The 16,716-nt window shown below is 36.2% G+C and overlaps 1 protein-coding gene across 3 annotated transcripts in view; it reads right to left on the reverse strand.

Moving 5' to 3' along the window:
• Positions 1–16,716, reverse strand: part of CORIN (corin, serine peptidase) — a 134,070-nt gene that overhangs the window by 63,239 nt on the left and 54,115 nt on the right. For all 3 annotated transcript variants that reach the window (XR_007166609.2, XM_048072933.2, XM_048072932.2), the window contains exons 5-6: positions 12,683–12,864; positions 687–800 (exon numbers count right to left, since the gene is read on the reverse strand). Coding sequence is in view for 2 of the 3 variants with exons in the window: in XM_048072933.2 (XP_047928890.1) it covers positions 687–800; positions 12,683–12,864 (296 nt within the window). In the remaining variant the exon portion in view is untranslated. The remainder of the gene's footprint in view (positions 1–686; positions 801–12,682; positions 12,865–16,716) is intronic.

The following is a 16,716-nucleotide window of genomic DNA, read 5'->3' on the forward strand; positions in this document are numbered from 1 at the left end:
TCTTTTACCAGGTAAACTTTCAGGCAAATAAATCCTGCTTCAGTGTTACTGTTTCTGCTGTGTAAATGCTGCTTATCTGACAAAAGTTTTTCTCCACCCCTACTCCCCAACTCTTACCAGGTGATCAAATAAAAGACATCCTCTACCTATAAACCCTGTGTCATTTTAAAGACAGACTTTCTTTTAAAAGTAGTCTTAACTCATGTCATTGATGCTTGTTTTTTCAAGGCATATAATGTTTTTATTCTTACATTACTAATTTCTTACTTTCCCATTTCTAATGGAACTTGGGACTGACAGGCAATTTTGAATTTTTTAGCTTACATTACAAACTACAAAATTAATGCCCAGGACTAGGGGCAACAATTTTCAGTTCATTAACAGAAGTGTTCTTTTTGGCATGTCACTGACCCATTTTTAAAAAGTTGCCCCAAAATATTTCCATGTGGCTCCTTTCAGAAATCTTAGCAGTTCTTAACTGCTAATGAAATCTGCTTCCAAGCATGAACTTTTATAGATTGAAATACAATCTGCAGCAAGAGTGAGCAAAGGTAAACAATGGCAACTGAGAAAGTCCAAATGTCAATATATGCAAATACTGTGCAAAGCTCTTATCCTGAAGCTTTTGGGCTTCCCTGAATGGATTCAGTGTTTTAAGAGAGCACTGCAGGATGTAAGAAACTTACTGCAATGGACCTCATCACTCCAGTCATCACAGTCATTGTAGCCATTACACTGCAGTTTCCCCGGGATGCAGATCCCACTGGCACACAAGAAACTCTCCTCTCCTCCACACAGTGCTGGAAAAGAGGAAAGGAAGAATATATATTAAACTTTAGATATATGTTAAAGAAATAAGCAGAAATGAAAGATATTTAGAAGATTGAGTCTTAATCGGTACACTTAAGCAACAAACCTCAAATTAATCAAATTCAAGCAAGTTCAAGCTGGCATTTTCATCTAACTTTTGTTATTTAAAAAAACAGGTATCTAGACTGAGTTAGTCAGTACGATTCAATCTATTTCTGTCTCTAAAACGCACCTCTTCAGATTAACTCTTTTAATACTGATCTTAGGATAGGATTAAACAAACTCTTTCCATTAAATAGATGCATTGGATGAAATATCCAACTACAGTTACAACAAATAGATCTTCCCAGCCTAGGCATTCAGGCACAAAGTTACTAAGACTTAACAATGTCATAGCACAGATGCTTTCTATAGGGAAGGATTCTTCAAATATCCTTATAATTCCCAGAATGCTAAAAGACCATCATCGGTGTTATTCAATATATGGGGAATTGAGATACTTAAAGAGTAGAAAAAGAACCACCCCAGAGCTTAGCATATCCACCGGGAGATGCCTTTGCAGAGCCGCAATGTTCAGAGACAGAAAACTCATAACACCTTCAGAATCAAGTCCTTCAAGGTTCTTAGAATATATAGACACAGATTACCAATAATTTGTCTATATCCTAGTCCTTGTAACAGAGACCAAAATTCCAAGCCTTTCCTTTAAAAAAACTTTATCTGAGAAAATTCCTATTAAGCACACATGTAGGGAAAGATATTAAGTGAAAATTACGTGATGATGCAAAATAAAGACGTCAAGTAAAAAAAAAAATATTCAGTATGGAATCTGTTTTCAAAAGCAACAGTTAGCAATAAGGCTACTCAACAAAGCTAAGCAAAATAGAAAGTTTTACGTTCAGTAAAAAAATCATCAGGAAAAAAAGAAGACAACTTTAGTTTAAGTATACATATCTGAAATGAGAAATAGCTTATGTATCCATGTGTAAAAACTTCAAGTTTAAACATGCAAATCACAGGAAAGTTCAAAATTCTACTCAGAGAAGTTCCACTGTAATTCATGCTAAGTACAACAAAAATCTGTGACTGTAGCTTTCAAACTTTACCACAAAGCAAATCACAAGTATGACAAACCAGCAGTTTCAGCAGCAGCAATTAGAGAATCTCTTCCTCTGTTAACGTCATTTTGCACCTAATCAAAACATAGCTCCGTATTTCCTATTTAAAAAAAAATATAAATTTGCATTTTTCCCTGGATTGCAGTTCTTATTTCCTCTCATTTTACACTCTGAACCTGAAGCTTGACAGAGTCTGGAAGATATATTTTTAATCTACATCTCAAAAGAAAAAAAAGAAGTCTTATTGAGTGTTTTTAGCATAATTTTTTTTTCCTCAAAAAATGTTTGCCTACAAGCATATTCATTCAGAATACACATTAAAATCAAATTAAGTAAAAATAATTGAATATCCAAGTACTTAATTTTTAGTAGCACAAGCTTTTATGGCCTCAGTTTAACAATGCAGTTAATGATAAAAGATAAAGCACAAAGGTAACACACTGCATATATTACAGAAGGCATTAATAAATCAATGACAATCATGATGTTTGTGTCAACACTTTACTTAGTGCTGCACTCAGTGGAATTCCTAATGTAGGTGTCGTACAGAACGTTTATCGTGAAAAGCAAAGTACTAACCACAATAACGTGCTCATTAAGCACATTCGTAGGCAAACAAAAACTAAGCTCAAGTGAAAGGTCAAGTGAAAGGTCAGTCCCCAAGCTCACACACTGCTAACACCCCATTTTAACTCCTCTTCCTGGAGCCAACATTTCATTTACAAAACGAGAGAAAGTTCTCTCTTCATAACAAGCTGTTATGAAGTAACTTAGAGCATTACTTTAATCTTATTTTATATATCTTCAGAAGATGCAAATATAAAAATGAAACAAAATGAAAAGCAAAATGATGCTGATGAAATCTGGGAATGTTTCACAAAGTATGCAGATACAATTTAAGGATATAAAAGATGAAAGGTAGAAAGAGATGAAAAACACAAAGTAGTAAATATTGACTCTCCATGATGACATCAATTTTTGTCTGCTTTTTTTAGTTTTTAAGCCATACTGTTTCATAGAATTTCAAGAATTCATTCTCTTGTGATGTTCCTTTTGATTTTAGTAAATGTATTTGCCTGAGTAATGGAACAGCTTGCCCAGAGAGGCTGTGGAGTCCCCCTCCTTGAAGATATTCAAAAGCCACCTCGACGTGGACCTGGGCAACCTGCTGTGGGAGGCCATGCTTGAGCATGGGGTTGGACCAGATGGCCTCCAGAGGCCCCTTCCAACCTCAACCATTCTGTGGTTCTGTACCAAAAAAAAAATATTTTTTTTTTCTTAAATTCTCAAGCATATGGCTTTTATTTAAAGATCTTATAGTGCTTTAGATTGGAGGATAGCAGGTGTTACACCATTTTCTTTTTTTTAGATGTGAAAAGCTGTAAGATTAGAGAAAACTCGTTAGCCTTGGTACTATGAAGCTTATGCTGCAGCAGTCTTATGAACTTATTTTTACACAAATGAATTGATATTCAAGATTACCGATAGGGATTGAAATGTATTTCCACTTTGGAAATAAAGCTCTCAGAGGAACACCACTGAATGCAAGAAAGCCACAAGAAAAACCTGAAAGATAAATCTCAATGGAAATAATAAATTTGTTGAGATAGAACAAATCATTTTAAAATTGTCATCAATGAATGACCCATTTTAGAAAACAGGTAGTCATGAAAAGACTATTACACCTGTTAAATCTGCCCTTGAGATTAAAGAAGGAGCCTTTAATGTGCATACAAAAAATAAAATCATTTCTGCTCATGATCAGCCTTTCTGTATAGCAATTTGATATTCTTCACACTTTGCTGAACCACAAGTTGCACAGTGGATGCTGCGATGTACCACTGAGCATTTGACATTCAGAATATGGTTTTCAAAAACGATGAAACAGTTCCAGCTTGCACTGACTGCAAGTGCCATTAATTATCCAGATTTCCAATTTTATTTGTGGATCCAGTATAACTGTCCTTTCTATTGCATTATGGCAATAGATACACATGCACACACACAGCACTTTAATTTTTACTCCTGACTTTTGGCAAAGAGGATTATTTTCTTTCAACATATTTGCATGTTTTTCTAAGCCTGAAATATTATTTAATCATCCCCAAGAAATGGGGCAATCTTCTGTCAACAGACACACACACCCTTGTACAAAAATGTGTTTGTAATAAAAACATATGTGAATACTTTCAAAATCTTTTCTATTACATTCCCAGGTACACTCTCCACCTGGGCAGCATATGATCTTGACTTTGCTATAAAAATATTATTTTCTAGTTGTGTAATGGAGCCATGCAGTGGAAGCTACACATGCAAGTGATTTTACAGAAAGTTTCTAATTTCACAGAAGTGTGTTCAAAGTACATTATAGACTTTAAAACAATTTTTTTCTACTTGTTTGTGCTATTTAACATTTATGTCTCTTAATCAGATGTAAGGTGGGGAAAAACCAACAGCACCATCCTTTTTTTTTTTTCTTTATAATGTGCTTTTCAGTAGGTTCCTCTCACTACTCACTGTGTGATTGGACGTGTTTCCTGACTTATACCTGAAGTGTTACAGGCTCACCTCTTTTCTTCCAGTTTTGGAAGGGTGTTACAAACTGCAAAATACATTAGACTTAACAGCAACATAATATTAGATAGTGTCCACATTTTTATTTTACAGGGGGAAAAAAGAGGCACTGAGAAATTATGGTCAAAATTATAAGAAATAATGAATAATAATTTCCATTTTCCAATCTAAGACATTTTCAGTGCGTTATTTTTTCTGTAAAGACTCATATTACATTCAGTTGTAACTTCAAGACCATACTTCAGTTGCAAATGAACCCCAGACATACACATTGCCTTACACATTGCGCTTTCCAGTCTCTACAACGAGTAAGCTCTATAGTGAGCCAGCATGAACTCTAATTCTCTGTAGACCAGCGTTTATCTCATAGACAATGACATCAGGTAAAAATAGAAGGTCAAATAATCAAAATATTGTAATTCATCATACAAGAAAGTTATTTTAGGTTGGAAAGGAAACTTTAACTGACTTGAAAATCTTATATTCTTCTAAATTGGGTTTTTATGCAATTTCCTGCATGTTCAAAAAAGAATACAGCATAGATAGATCAAAAGGAACTATTAGAGGAACCATCTTGATTTGCTTATTGATCTCTGCCATCAGTACGGGTCTTCATTTGTAGTAAGGTAGCAACAATAACAGGCTTCTATGTTGCATGTGAATGTGCCAGTATGGCTTGGGAGAACAAAGGTAAAAAACAGCAAGGATATTTATCTGACTGTTTTTCTTAGACATCAGAAGAACAAAGTCTGGAATCCACATTCACTTCTAGGTTTTTTTCATGTTCTTATAAACCATTCTGACTCTTTCTTCCTAATACCTCCCTACCCTGTTCTGCTTCTATCCATTCTGATTTCCATCACAATCTACCCCATTTCTTTAGAAGCATCTTAGCATGCTTTTTAATGTGAACATCATCTTTTTCGTATGTGAACATAAGAAAATTCATCTCACATATTGCAGTCTCCTAACTGACCATGACTGGATATGTTTGGTCCAGTCTGGGTAGAGCTCAGGTCAAGGAGAGCACACACACTGTGAACTGTAGCTCCAATGAAATTAATTTATGTTTTCTACTAAGCTTGTCCAAGAAGACATTTCCAGAAGGTTAACAACTTGATCATATCTCCAAATATCAGATTTTAATGGAAATGGTAAAAGCCTTGTCTTGTGTACCAAAACAAACACTTCTCCCGAAGAAGACACAATGTTAGATGAAAGGGACACAAAGAAAATGGAAGCAATCCTTGCTGACAGATAAACAATTTGCAGGTGCTTATTTCAGACCTTTGCCAGGAAGGTTTACAGTCTGGAAAAGTTTCCAAAAATACCTGACTAAACACCACTGGTGGCAAAAAAAAAAAAAAAAAAAATTACCTCCAGCTACTATAGTATCAAAAATGTCTCCAAGGTGCCAAGATCATTTATGTGCTCTACTTCTCAGCCAGATTATTGGAATGCCTTCTAGAAGATTATGCAGGCACATCCCTGGATAACTGCAGATAGCACAAACTGAAAAAAATATATTATCTGGTTGCATTTCAAGGCATAGTAATAGCTAAAGCATTGTATATCTGTGAAAATGTCCATGAAAAGTGCTATTTTTTTTTCAAAGTGAAGAAGAAACACCATTCACTGTTTAATGCTATGAAGAATGCTATCAAATAAAATAGTCTTAAAAATAATCAGTTAGTAGTACTTTTCATATAATGCAGAAATACGTTGTAACACCTTACAACAGGATACTGTGGATACTAAAATGAATGTAGATTCATGAAACAAAGGGACAAAACAATAGAATAAAAAATTATGGTGGGTCAAAAATTACAGAAATGTCCTTGAATTTCAAATAGATGGTAAATGCAGGAGGATTTTGAACAAGTATTGCCGCAGAGTCTTGCCCTGTTCTGTTTCTCTGTTGGCATATAATTTTAAAGCAGCTTTTGGAAACAGTATTACAAGCTAGATGGATTTCTGTTCTGATTCAAATACAGTCATTCACACAGTTACAATAACACAGTAGGACTCAGAGGAATCCATGTATTCTCTTGCCTGCAGATTTTCATCACCTGCTCTCTGTATTCTGTGTACCCTGAGGCACAGTGTCTGCGTCTTGTAGCTGTCAGCTATATAAAGTTTTGATGCTAGGATCACGATCACTGAGTTAGGAAAACTGGCAACTCCTTCCCCTTAAGAAACTGTTCATTTCTTTAATTCCCTATGATGCAAAACCCCATGGTGGAAGAACACAAGACCTTTCTCTTCCAATCAAGTGAAGTGGCCTAAAAAGGCCACATGAGAGACTCCATGCTGAAACTGAAGTAGGCAAAGAGTAGGAAAGTAGGCAGATGGTGCGGGAGGCACAATGGGAGAAAAAAATTAACTTGATGGACATAATAAAATAAAATGTTAAGTCAACAGACTCATTCTTTCTTTCAAAAGAATGAGTGCTTGGGAAAAAAGAGTTCCTTCAACTGTAAATGTTTCCACACATGGAACACCATCACAATTCTGAAAAAAATACTTTGCCTCAAAAAAAGGTCTCTCTATTGCTGGTCTTCCAGCTGGTCAGCGTCAATGTTACAGATACACATATCACCTCTGTCATCTTTTCACTGCATTAAGTGAATGCAAGGGCACAGAAGAAAGATAATGTCTTCCTGATTTTAAAAGTTTTTTCTCAAATCAGTTCTGTATTGGATAATTAGCCTCTCATTGCCTAAAAATAAAATAAAATAAAATAAAATAAAATAAAATAAAAAATAAAAAAAAATAAAAAGTAAAATAAAATAAAATCTGATTGTAACCAGATATTGCCTTGAGTCTCTATTAGCTGAGTCTCTGTCCAAAGCTGTTTCTCAAAGCAATTTCTCTAAATTCATATCAGGGTGAAGAGTCCTGAAAGATAAACAGGGCACAATAGGGAAAGAATAATTAAATAAAAAGTGTCAGAACAATTTTTATTGGCTTTTGATGCTTGGAACAAACAAAGCAAAGCAAGATTTGCATTAGTTCAGCATATTTGGTCAAGAAAATTGGCAGCTTTTTTGCGTACATTATATTCATTCTCTTAAGTATTTTCTGTATTGTTTTCACTGTAGCAGTTTATGCAGGACAAAGTAATGTATGAAGACAGCCACTACAAGAATGTTCGAACTGTTCAGCTAAGTTACTGCAAAACACAAAGGTAAACCTAGGTAAAAGCAGTGTTATAAACAAATTCTGCTGAAGTCTGTAGTTGTGGCATTAATAAATCTATTAACTATTTGTTTTTACAGCACCTTAAAATGGCATGCATAAGCAGTAAATTACTATTACTAATATTCTTAATGTGGTGCTCCAATTAAATGCTTCTTATCCAGATTAAAACAGGCTAAGAACTCCTGGGGTGTCATCTCTGAACAGCTGAAAAAGAGCTCACGCCAATTATTCATGCATTTAGCTCTTTCTTGCCATTGCAGGGCATTTATCAGCGTGTAGAATAATTAATTTCTATGTTTTTCCCAAGAAGGGAGATTATCTGGGATATCAGCAATGGCTTTCCCAATCACCAAATACTGTAACTTTTCTAACCAGAAAAACTTAATTAAAAGACCGCATCCAACTGAACAACTACTGCAATAACCAGTGTGTAAAAGTTCACAAAAATTTGTCTTAAAGAATGTAAAGGTTATATGAGTTATTTATAATTGCATGTGTTACTTATAATTTCATAGCATTCATTTTTTTATCATTTCTTTTCACAACTTTTTTATTATTATTTATCCTTTACTTTTTACAGATTTAAAGTTTAAATCTTAAGAGGAAGGGATATGCCTTTTTAGTATGTAGGGATTATTAGAATACCCAGAAACCATCACAGTATGTAAACTCACTTTCTTACATTGAACAAAAAGTAAAGAAACAAAAACAGCCAATGAAGACAAAAATATATATCTTAAAGAACTAACAAAAAGAAAGTCAATGTCCCCATTAAATCTGAGTCAAGGCTAAGACCAATAGTATTCACTCCAATAAGAATGAAACAGCGATTCAGGAGGATTTGCAATAAGAGGTGCATGAAGAAAATGTGCTTTCATATATTTAACTTTCACTACTTTACAGATTCATAGAATCACTAAGGTTGGAAAAGACCTCCAAGATCACCTGGTCCAACCACCCCCCTACCACCACTGTCACCCACTAAACCATGTCCCTAAGCACCACGCCCAACCTTTCCTTGAACACCCCCAGGGACGGTGACTCCACCACCTCCCTGGGCAACCCGTCCCAGTGCCTGACTGCTCTTTCTGAGAAGAAACGTCTCCTCATTTCCAACCTGAACCTCCCCTGGTGCAACTTGAGGCCATTCCCTCTAGTCCTATCACTAGTTACCTGTGAGAAGATGCCGACCCCCAGCTCCCCACACCTTCCTTTCAGGTAGAGCAATAAGGTCTCCCCTGAGCCTCCTCTTCTCCAGACTAAATAACCCCAGCTCCCTCAGCCAATCCTCACAGGACTTGTGTTCCAGGCCCTTCACCAGCTTCGTAGCCCTTCTCTGGACATGCTCCAGGGCCTCGATGTCCTTTTGGTGAGGGGCCCAAAACTGAACACAGTACTAGAGGTGCAGCCTCACCAGAGCAGAGTACAGGGGGACGATCACCTCCCTGGTCCTGCTGACTACACTACTCCTGACACAAGCCAGGATGCCGTTGGCCTTCTTGGCCACCTGGGCACACTGCTGGCTCGTGTTCAGGAACATTGCAAAATATATCTGTGGAGAGATAAAATCTCATAAGACAAAATTGTAACTTTGTTCTTGAAAAAAAATGCTATGAAAAAATATTTTCATAGTTTGGCACAACCTTTAGATATTTTAAAATATTTTTTAATTAGAAATGAGCTCTTGGCATTTTTTGTTACACACTTTTTTGTACCTTTCAGAACTAACAGTGTAAATAATATGCAACGGAACAATGCAGTGGAATTTATATTCTGTATTTAAATTTTAATGCACTATGTCTTTTATATAGCTTAGATAGTATTACTTATTCCAGTTCTCATAGCTATGGAGAGCAGTTCATGCCTCTTGGGCATCATTTTTTAACAGAATAACCAAAACAGACTTAACGCCTCTTCGATGTAATGCAGAAGTGAACATTGTCTGACAGTTCTGTACTGTTTCTTAGAAAAATTCACTGTATAAAGAGACAGAAACCTCACTGCTGCTTTTGAAAGAATTTTGGCATTTAGATTCATTAAAACATAATGTCAGGGCTTTTCTAGAGCTCCACGTTAGTATAAGTCTGCTCATTGTGTTCTTCTATTTCTCATTCAAGCTACTCTGCTTTTTTCTACACAGTTTTAACAGCACCAGCTGTGTTGGCTGGTCAAAGCACATAAAATAACACAAAAACACTGTAACAGTTAAAAGCAGGAAAAACAGAGCTGGAATATTTCTGTGATTAGTGATATGCATAGCAGCCCCCAGGAATGCTTCCGAGATTTTTTTGCCCCCAAGAACACATTATTGGAATAGTGAAGAATGAATGCCTGATGATGCTTCCCCATCATTGCCCCAGTACACATCAGAACTGTGGAACCAGTTCAACTATCTATCTTAAATCTCAAGAGCTGGATTCCTAGAACTTTAATTCTCATAGTAGCTGATTGTCAGCTACTGGGTATTCTTCTGTCATTTGTGTGAAATGATATCAACGTGACTGATGCAACCCTGTGTAGGTTACTGAACCTTTTTCTCTGCAATTCACTTCAAACACAGATGGTTTTACTATAAAGGTATTCAGTTCAAATTTTCCAATACATTCAGTACTTCTGTGGCCACATCAAGTATGTATTCTATAATAGTTCACTGCCTGGGAGAAACTACTTTTTTTTCAGTCAAATATGAATCACGTTAGAAACATTCTTTTATATGAAAGTTGTCAAAATATTCTCTATAGTTTATCATTCTATACGAAAGATATCATATCCAAGCATCGTGCAAATTAGTTCATGAATAAATTAAATAAAAAAGCCTTTTATTTTATACCACAGGACGTCAGAGCTGCCAATAAGCAGCCTGGGTCTCCAGTATGCCAGATAGGGCATTGAATTTCACAGCTGGCTTTAGATGTTTTCCTCTAGTGAGAAATAGCAAGCATCCACTGTGTACTTTTCTGTAATTTATACAGTTTACTGTCACAGACATATAAATTCTGACATAAAAAATATGGAAGAATAATCAGTCAGGCACTAGTCTAACATATTCTTTTCTAGCATTATGAAATACTAAATATATCACTATAGTCTGAAACTTGAAAGTTTCAGAAGTCAGCAATCTCTTCCAGCTTGATCTAAAAGCTCAATTACCTAGATTTATTGGGGCTTTTGAAAAGTTCAGCCATCTATAATTTGTCCAAATTTAAAAGGCATACTTTTATCATACCTTGTATTCAGTAGGTGTACCACATATGCATGAAACCCAGGTTTCTAACATCCTGCTTTTTCAGAATTATACCTCATTCTATGCTGAGAACTAGTGTAACCAATTACTGATATGCTAGTCATTTATTGAGTATTGCTAGCTACTCCCATTGCTCAGTGTACAACCAATTACCATCCTTATATATTTACTGTACAGCCTCTTCTATTACTTGTTATTGAGGATGACATGAAGACAAAATTATTATATTCCTAGCTTGTAGGATGTTCAACCTCTACAATATCAAAGGTATAACACCTATAGTTACAACATCCCTCTAAGCTAAAAGGACAGTTTTATTCCCAGTTCACAAAAAGGAAGCTGAGGCATGGAAAAAAAATGCTTCCTATTTGTAGAGGCCCATGAGACTTAGTTTTTCAGTATATTTAGCATATATTTATTTCATATCAAAACACTATTCCCAGTGGCTTTCACTACAGTATCTTGCCCAGAAGCCCATAGGAACCTATGGAGCAAGAGACTTGTGGATAGTGTTCAGTTTTTCCAGAAAGCACTCAGCTACCTTCAAGAAAACACTATCCTTCTTTATCTATTTTGTCACTGCAGCCATTACAAATGTTCCCACAGGCAAGGATACATATTGCACAACAGTCTCCTTTACTTCATTAACCCTCAAAACATGCCCTAACAGATGCAGAGAACTTCACTAGAAAAATGACTTGATCTAATTATTAAAGGCTATAGCGCTATGCATATTCAGAAAGTGCAGGGAGATATACGCCAGGCTATACAAATCTCAATTGCAGCATTAACTAACATTTGAAGATACACCATGTAGGTAACAAGTAACCTCACTGATTTTTTAAGCTCGTGTGTATAACCTTGCTTTTTTCAAAACAAAAATGAAAAGTAATTTTCATCACATCATTTCTTCCTGCCTGTTGTCACCCAAAAGTCATTAACAAAATTGAAACCTACTGATGGACAGTACAAGCTTCTGTCATATAGGCTCACATGATTATGAATATCAGCAGTAAAGTCTCAGATGCCAGCAAGAGCTTGAACTCCAGCAATGGGGCCAATAGGAAAAAAGAGTCAGGCTTGCTTCTGGCAGGTCTAATCTCACCTATATTGCATCTAGAGAACAGACCAGCAGCTCTGGGGAGAAGGAAATACCATGTATTTAGGTAGGCTTCCAGAGACTTTTATTCCCAAAAGTCTAAGAAGCCTCTAGTGGATGTATACGAACTCAACCTTTTGAAAAATTTAAATCTTGATCAGCTCTGGACTGAGAAAAACAATTTTACAGCAAGGACAAAGGAGAAACATTTGAAATTTTGCCATGTATTGAGTTCCTGCTCCAAATACCAAACCTATTACTACTAGAGCTCAGTAAAGAGAAAGTCAGAAGAACATTTTTAAAGGGTCTATTATTTTTCTCCTGCCTTCTTTCCCAGAAACAGCTCAGAATTTTTAATGCAAAAGAAAACAAAGAAAAAACCCTCAAATCAATACAAGTCTATAAAATAAAATAAAATAGAATAAAATAAAATAAAATAAAATAAATCAGCCTAAGCAGTTAAAGCATGACAAAACTATAACCTCCTGACAATCAGGCCTTATCACGGTAATGTGAGCTAACATAACAGAACCAGAAACAATAATTTCATCCCAGAGCTTATGCTACAGAGTTAAATAATACGTTATTAAATAGGAACTCTTGAACATGGTATAAAAGTTGAGAATGGAAACATACATTGCTTTCCGTTTTCTTGGTATGGTGAGAAGCATACCCTTGCAGTTGTGTCATTTTCAGTTTGGTTGTGAAATTGAGAGCACTTGAGGAATTCTGGCCAAGAAGCATTTACCATCCCCAGGACGGGTTCACACCCTTCTTTTGCTGCCTCGCAAAATGTCCTGCACGGCAAGAGGCCTCGACTGGAGAAAAGAGACAGAGAACGAAGATAAAAAGGATTATCACTCTTGCAGATAGCGAAAAATTTTATTTTTTTTTTAAGAAAAAAAAAAGTAGTTATTAGTACTTTTGAAAAATTTCACTTTCTACAGAGCTGCACGAAAAGGGTACCTAAAAACTATTCACTGAAGGTAACATCAGCTCTGGCTTTCAGGCTACATTTAAGCCTCTGTCAAGCTCAGAACAGTTTCTAAATCCAAACCTGCACAAGCTGAAGCTGATGTTTCAACAACAGTTTAAGCAATGTAACAGTGCGCTGACACAAGAGAAGAGGGATTGCTTCCTCATCCTCTTCTTCTTTCCCCAAATTGTGCAGACCTACCCACTCAGACTTCTGTCAACCACTTTCATGAGCTGATGAAAAATCACTAACTTGAAAAAAACTGCATATGTTTTTGATTGGGTAAGCTTTCTGGCAACTTAGGTGTGCTGAATCTGCTCACGGAGAGAACCAACAACTGCCAGATGTACTTTGTAGGAATCCTTAATGCAAAGCACCAAGCCACCCCATCTTTTGGCTTTTAGAGCTCTTCCCATCTTTCCCTTCAGCAGTCAAACATAGTGTCAGGAGCAGATAAAATGCAATAAATATTAACATGATTTGAGAATTGTATTTTTTTAAAAGGCAATGTAAAATAGTATTTTTAGAAGTATAACAAGTTTAAATGCAATATACTTGTCTATTCCTTATTCTGATATATATACCTGCTTATATAGTTTTTCTTTAGTCTTCCTCTACACATACAGAGGAAAAGTAATTAAAATAGATAGCTATGAGCTGTCTCCAGATCTACGTAAGTAGAGTCAATGAAGTCAGTAAAAACTGGCTAGGAATCTATTAATATGTTAACTGTACATCTGGACAAGTATAAAAACAGTAAAGTTGCCAGATTACAGCTGATACAATGCTAGCCAAGTTAGTCAATTTTTGAGCAGACAATAAATTACAAAGCAGCCTCAGCCAAGTTAGGTGATACATGGCAGACATAATTTACAATAGACTACTGCAGCATAATGCATACAGGAAGGAATATCTGAATGTCAACACATACAGTTCTCTGCTTTACTGCCAGCTACCACCTGAAAACCATTCTGGTGGAGAAGAAGAAAAGCTCTTGCACAACCAGTGTTAATCTTAGCTATAAAGAACTGTTCAATGCCTTTCGCAGCAGCAGTCAGCTCTATCTGTGCGAGCACATTATTACTGGTGTCAAACAGACTAACCTAAGCTGTTGCTGGAGCACAGTGGAGGCAAACCTCTCAGTAAGCAGGTGCAATTGCATCTGAAAGACCCATAACACAGCCCAAATGAGACACGTTGCCTGCCCATGCAAACACTTAATCTATATGACTGTTACTTATGGAACAACATGTAAGGCAAATACCCACTGGCTAGAAAGCGGAAGCACTAAAGTGGCTAGATGGTGGCACCAATAAATAAACCTGTTCACACTGAATAAATAACTAAACTCCAACTTGACAGTATCCTATAACCTCTAGAGAAAAAAATCATATTATAGACATCAACGAATTAGGAAGAAAAGAGGCCTAGACATATAGCAGGAAAAACAAGACCTCTGAGTGGACTTTGTTAGAAGACTATGTCAGCCTTCTGGCTGAGGTAACAGAAATAAGGTGTGTAAATGTCATAAAAGATCTCTCAATAATACCTAATGCCTTATCACTACGTTTTCTCAATGTGTGGATATCTCCCTAGGATTCACTTTAGTGCTCTTTGCATTTCTCAAAATATTCTAAAAAAAAGTTACCAGCGAAAGACTGGGAAGCTAATATACATTTATAATTTATGAATTAATGGTCAAGAGCAGAAATTGCCTAAAAATCGTAAGCAAAAAAAAAGAAAAAATCTCAGTCACATTTAAAACAGTTCAAATTTTCTCAGGCATAATTAGAGTTGGGACACATATTCCTGAGAATATAATGAAAAATGTAGCTCTGAATCTGAAGTACAAGTAAATTTTTTTTTTTTTTAAGCATTATTAGTCATTGCTGGTTTTATTTTATTAAAAAGCTACTATATAAATTGTAATTTTATATTTAACTTGAAATCAATGTTTTGTCATTCAGAAAACAAGAATAATGACTTCCTAACAAATCTGTTTAAAATGCGATTCACACATTGTTTTTATTCATTTTCTTATCCAATTTAGAAATATGGCTGCAAGAGTCTACTGACTTCACTGTCTGATTTCAGGGTCATCTGCTGATAGTATCAACAGCTCTGTAAATAAAAGATAATTAGACTGTTACTTGTACCTAAACAATTATACTTTTCCATCATAATCATGAGCTGCCACAACTGTTACCACAGCTGATTTTCTTATCACAACAAATTCTGGAGAGATTCCATACAGAAAGTGACGTAATTAAAGTGAATTTCATCTAAAAAAAAAAAAAATATTACGTTGCCCATGAAGGTTATTTGTCACCAAATTTTGAAAGGAAACAACACTGCTTCAAGTGGAAAATGTCAACTCTCGATGGAAGTAGCAACATTTACAGAGACCTACAATACGTTTAATTAAATACGCCTCCCTTACAAAACCAGCTGATACATTCAGAAATGCTTTACTCACACAAGTCCATGGGACCCAAGGGTACTCAGAGAACTGGCCAGTGCTCTTGCAAGGCCAGTCTTTGAAAGGTCATGGAAAACAAGGGAGGTTGCTCATGACTGGAAAACAGCAAGTGTTGCACCCATCTTCAAAAAAAAGGCCAAAAATATCAAGCTGGGTATCTTCAAGATGGTCAGCCTTAATTCAGTCCCTACAAAAATCATGGAACAAGTCCTCCTTGAACACACTTCTGGTCACAGCAAGATGACGATGACTGGGAAAAGTCAGCATAAATTTATCATGGGTAAACCACGGCTGACCAACCTGATTGTCTGTTATGATAAAATAACTAGATGTGTAGTACTGGAAGTGTCCCGTTCAACACATTTATCAAGGGCCTAGAGGTGGTGACCAAGTGCATTCTTGTAAAGTTTGCAGATGACACCAAAATGAGGAAAGTAATCAATATGCTTGATGGCAGAGCTGCCATTCAGAGGTACCTGGGCAGGCTGGAGGAATGGGCCAGCCGGAACATCATGAAATTCAACCAGGATGAGTGCAAATTCCTGCATTTGGGAAGAAAGAATTCACTATAATGATACAGGTTAGATACTGACTGGCTGGGGAGAAGCTCTGCTGGGGCCTTGGTAGAAAGCAAGCTGGGCATAAAGCCAGCAGTGCAGTGTTGCAGCAAAGAGGGCCAACAGGGCCCCAGTAGGTTGAGCAACCTCAAGCCCTGAGGACCTGTGGGGAGGCTGTGGAATCAAGTTCACAGTGGTGGATGATAGGGGCGTGAGAGGCAGGTGGCAAAAGTTGAAAAAAGAGATGTTCAGGAATTAAAACTATCTAGCCAATAACAATTCAGTATTCAGTATTCTTTTTTTTTTTTTTTTTGACATTTCAGAAATAAATACTCAAACACACATCCGCATGCATGCATACAGACACTTCAAATTATCATTTTTTCTTTCTTTAAGTAGATTATAGTAAGTTTAGTCATTAATGAAAGCTGCCATATTTGAAATAGTTTATTGCAAAAATATAAATGCATGAAACTGAATCCTCACCATATTCTTTATTGTAAGGATAAACATTTGCCTCAGAGTTTGAGAAGGAACAAAAGGCTGTTTCCAGAAATAAATCAATCTGCCACAGACTTGCAAACTGCATTTCATTCTGTGCCTTCACATCCAGGCCACATTTAGATTCCACATGCCTCATCTAATGTATCATACAATC

This window comes from Anser cygnoides, chromosome 4 (assembly GCF_040182565.1).
Source record: "Anser cygnoides isolate HZ-2024a breed goose chromosome 4, Taihu_goose_T2T_genome, whole genome shotgun sequence".
NCBI classification, from domain to species: Eukaryota; Metazoa; Chordata; class Aves; order Anseriformes; family Anatidae; genus Anser; species Anser cygnoides.